We start from the raw sequence: 4684 nt of genomic DNA, 5'->3' as shown, positions 1-4684 counted from the left end.
GCCGCGCGCCGCCCGCCGACGCTGCGCGCCATGCTGCGCATGGCCGCGGACGCCTGCTCCCGGCCCCTCCTGTGGGTCTTCATCGTCGCGGCCTTTCTGTGGGGTGAGCCGGGGATGCCGCCGCCGCTGAGCAACGCCGCGCCGCGCCGCAGCCTGCCTGCTGTCTCAGCCGGCGCGGCAGCCGGCCCCGGCCCAGAGTTTAGCTGCGCTTGGGGGGCCCCGACAGTCCCCCTCGCCAACCCGCACGCCTGGCCCTCAACCCGCCCTGCACCCGCCGCCCCCTGCCGCCCCGTGACATCTTCATGACGTCACCATGACGTCATCAAAAAAATCGTCGCAGTCGTGTCGGCGTGGTCCATCTACGTGTGGATCCCCATCATAGTCAGCAACCTGCTCAACGGCTCCCTGCTGTCCGACGCGACCAGCGTGGGCGGCGGCAGCAGGAACAGCGTCCAGGCGGCGCTGCTCAGCGCGGTGGGTTGGGGCACAGCGGATCGAAGCCAGGGGTCGTGCGGGTCGCGAGGGTGCACTGTGTCGGGGATCAGACGGGACTCGGGCGCATGTACGTGCATTGGGGTGTTGGATGGGGCATGGCAGGCAAAAGTGTCGGATGCTTCTGGGCGCGAAGGCGTCGGGCGGTGCTGCTCAGCGCGGTGCGTCAGTTGGGGCGAAAAAGAGGCATTTTTTCGACACAGATTGCATGTGGGGCGTGAGGGTTGAGGTGTCGGGAAGCGGGCATGCCTCGGGCGCACTGCGTGGGTTGGGGCGTTGAACGAAGATCGTCCAGGCGGAGATATCGGGTAGATTCCAGCACAAAAGCGTCTATCTGGCCGGCCGCGCGCTGTGCGGAACGCCCGCGGCGCGATCCTGCGCGCCCCCGACCCCTGCGCGCCCCATCCCCTCCCCCTCATCCCCGCGCCTGCGCCCGCGCTCGCACCGCAGATCCCCTACATCTGCGCCGCGCTCTCGCTCGTCGCCGTGGCCTGGAGCGCAGACCGGTGAGGAGCGGCTGCTCACTTTGGCATCCCAGCGGCATCAGAGGACCCGGGGAATGGTTGCACCGTGCGCCGCCACATGCCACCCCCACGGCCGCCCGGCCCGCCGCAAGCCGGGCGGTGCCGCTTGCCGCAACAGACGGACCGAGGGCCAGCCCTGGCCCCTCCCGTCGGTATTTCGCCGCAGGACCATCGACCGACTGACCGTGACGACGGCCGTCCTGCCTCGCGCCGTTCCGCAGGCACAATGAAAAGACGGCCCACGTGGCAATCCCCGTGATCTTGTCGGGCATCACTCTCTCTTGTTTCGGCGTCGTCGGGCGGCACTCGGCGGTCGGGGCGTTTGTCATACTGACGGCGTCGCTGGGGCTGGCGTTTGCCGGCCAGAGCACGCTCGTTGCGCGGGCGGCGGGTGCGTGATGATGGTTGTGATGTGTGCGTTGTTGTCTGGATGTGTATGTATGTGTATATGTGTGTGCGTGTGTGTGTGTGTTTGTTTCCGTGCGCGCGCATGTGCGTGCGTGTGTGTGTGTGTGTGTGTGTGTGTGTGTGTGTGCACGTGTGTTTGTGTTTGTGTGCGTGTGTTTGTGTGCGTGCGCGTGTGCGTGTGCGTGTGTTGTGCGTGCGCGCGCGCGTGTGCGTGTACGGAAGGGTATCCCTGTGCCATCACGCGTGACTTTGCAAGAGGGGGTTGGGAGTCAGGGCGTGCAGACGCAAGGCTCGTGCGCATGACTGCTTACACACGCGCCAAGCCGGTGCCATCCGCTCCTTCGAGCGCTTCTTGTGACGTGCGCCCCCGCGTCCCCCCACGCCTTGTGCAGGCATAACCCCGCCCTCGCAAGCGGGCATCACCCTAGGGTGAGCCCGGGCCCCCTGAGTCCCCCGCTTGCCGCGCCGCCGCCCGCCGCCACGGCGGACGCTGGTGCTGCGTCGCGCGTCTCTCTCACCGCGGCCGCTCGATCCCTCCATCGCTCCCAAGCCACAAGCGACCGTCACCAATCTCAACCTATTCGAGCCCGCCTTTCAAACAACTGGAACGACCTTCTCATCATCAAACCCCTGCCAAACGGAGCCAATCACCCTCAACGCCCCCAACCGCCCCCAACCGCCCGCAGCATCCTCAACGCGTCGTGCACCGCACTCGGCGGCTTCGCGGGCCCCGTCATCGTCGGCGCCATCATCGGCGCCCTTCGATCTTTTGAGGTCGTCGCCCTGGTCATGGGCGCCCTGCTGATTGCTGCCGGCCTTATCGTGCTCGGCGTTTTCGTGAAAGAGTATCCGCAATTCAGAGAGGAGCGGCGCGCGAGGCGCGCCGCCGACGGTGTCGCTTGCGGAGGCCGCCGTGCGGCTGACGAGGAGGCCGGCGGCGGCTGCGCGCCGCGGGCCGGCCGCGCGGGCGGGACGCTCTCCGGGGCGGCCACGGCGTGAGGGCGCCGGGCGGCGCCGGCGCAGTGGCCGGCTTCGGGGCACTTCCGGCCGTTTGCCCTTCCCTGCCATCGGGCCCACCAAGTGCTCAGGCGCACATCGGCACGCAACCGAGCGAATCTGGAACCGCCTCGTCACCCGCTGGATGGGAGCGCCTGCCCGCCTTCTGAAGCACGACCGCCTTCTGACGTGGTTGGTCGTAGGCCCTGTCGCCGGAGCAGTGCGACTTGACGAGATTGCGGTCGTCGTGGTTCATCGGCGGGATTGAGGCATCACATCATAGGATCCCATGATCCTGCAAAAGCTTGAACTGAAGCGCCACCTGCTCGCATGACCCAGCCAGGCGCACCGCCCCCTGCACGTGCGCGGCCCTTGCGCCGGTTCGGCCCGGGCGCATCACACATGCATCAAGACCCGCTCGCCTGCCGCCATTGAGACGGCGGCAGCGCATGCTGAGTGGGGCTCTTTATGGATTACCATGGCAGCCGCGCTGCGGCAGGTTGAGGGCCGATGGGCCTCAACGCATATGTTGATATGTATGTTGACGCACCTGCTGTCTTCCATTTTCAGGTATCAGATACGCCGATGCCTCGACGCGTTTCAGGTTGCTTTCTCCAGACTCCACTTCGGGTCTTTAAGTTGGGAGTTGTGTGTTTGCACCAAGCTCACCTTCCACTCTGCCGGCGATGATGCACCTTCCCTACACCCCCGCCGCAGCTGGGCAATGCTCGCCTGAGCGTTCTAATTGTGTTCAAATCAACGCATGTGCCGCCACAAAAAAGGCGAGGCGACCCCGACATGCTCACCTCAAGCGAGAGGCGCTGGCGGCCGCCCCCTCTCGTGGGCGGCGGCGGGGCCGATTCTTGTCCCCATGGGGCATTTCACACATTATGCTGTGTGCTGCATTTGAGTTCATCGACGGCTCTGTGGGGTACAAGCCACGCCCACTCACCCCTGCTTTGGGTGGAATTTGGGCCCATCAAGCGTTGCTGTTTGTGCATCGAGCCTGGATGTATCCAGGTATTTGTGCAGATCCCCTGCTTATTCCTGCTGCTGGTGCTGCCTTCCTCTGGTGGTCGGGATTGGTGGATGCACATGCGCGGGAGCACTGCCCTCACGCCAGCCTGGTGGCTGAGCCTTGAGCGGGCGCTGCCCACCCCCTGCCCGCCAAGCCCCTAGCTGTGCATGCAAGCGCCGCTTATTTCTGCTCGTCAGATCCCATGCCGACGTGTGTCTACACCCTGTCAATGCGTAAACATTGGTCAAAGATCCAATATTATGTCATCATGTTAGTAAGTCCTGTCGACAAAACGATTTGTCGCCAACAAATGCTCCACTCTGAACCTATTTTGCACACCTCAAAGGACCCCCACCTCGCCAACAATGCGCCTGTGTAAGAGGCAGACTGACTGTTATTTTTTGATCTTCAATCTCCGAGGCGTTGGGACAGCACAAATCGAGGACGGCCTCTCGCTCCGACCGAAGCCCCCAGTCTTTTGTGGATGCTGCAGTGTCGGCGACGGCCGCCTCCACCTCGTGCCTCTGCAGCTGCCGGCGGGCCGCCGCCAGCCGGTGCTGCCACCTCCCTGTGTTGGTTCTGTGCTGCTGCTGCCAAGCGGGATGCTGTTGCCACTGGTGGCGTGGCTGCTGTTGTCCCCAGCAGCGGGGCAACCAGGTGCTTTGGCAACAGCAGAGGCTCAGGCGATAGAAAGGGACGTAGGGACCGACAGTGAATCACTTTACACGCGCGCGGGCGCTATGGGGACGAGGAACGACAAGGTCTCGCTCTCGCTCCAGCCCAGAGGACGACGCGTCGCGTGCAGCTGCGGCAAGAGGGCACAGCTCGGTGGAGGTAGGGTGCAGCATATTCGCGAGGGCGCAGGGCACAGGCAGAAGAAAGGAGGTCGGTCAAACACGGTCAATTGTGGTCAACGTGGTCGGAGCTGCGACCCCCAAAGCCGCAATATGTCGTGGCCACGCGAGCTGCAAGGAAAGCTATACAGCGTCAAGCCAGGTGCCCAATTTGACCAGCGTGTCAAGAAGTCCGACCCTGCAGCTCAGCACTGACGGCCCCCCAAGAGTTGCCAAAATCAGGGCTGCATGTTGGAAGCAAGCGAGCGGGGCAGCGCTACCACAACAAATTGTTGCCCGTCAACGCAGTGGTATGGTGTGCGATGTCATGTGCAGTAGCCTCACAACCAAAAACAATCTCACTTCGTCGCTTTGGCTGCGGCCTTCTTCCTCCCCGCCACCTTGGCCCCCGC

The 4684-nt window shown here is 64.4% G+C and overlaps 1 protein-coding gene across 1 annotated transcript; it reads left to right on the top strand.

Moving 5' to 3' along the window:
• Positions 1–30: 30 nt before the first annotated feature.
• Positions 31–2423, top strand: MNEG_14201 (hypothetical protein; the record flags this gene model as incomplete). The annotated part of the gene is made up of 6 exons (XM_014037327.1): positions 31–103; positions 341–474; positions 943–998; positions 1238–1407; positions 1817–1853; positions 2111–2423. The coding sequence occupies 6 exons, from the start codon at positions 31–33 to the stop codon at positions 2421–2423; spliced, it is 783 nt and encodes a 260-aa protein (XP_013892781.1).
• Positions 2424–4684: the final 2261 nt, after the last annotated feature.

This window comes from Monoraphidium neglectum, assembly GCF_000611645.1.
Source record: "Monoraphidium neglectum strain SAG 48.87 unplaced genomic scaffold scaffold04321, whole genome shotgun sequence".
NCBI classification, from domain to species: domain Eukaryota; kingdom Viridiplantae; phylum Chlorophyta; class Chlorophyceae; order Sphaeropleales; family Selenastraceae; genus Monoraphidium; species Monoraphidium neglectum.
Note: the sequence above shows the minus strand (reverse complement) of the source record. Positions and strands in the feature narration are given on the sequence as shown.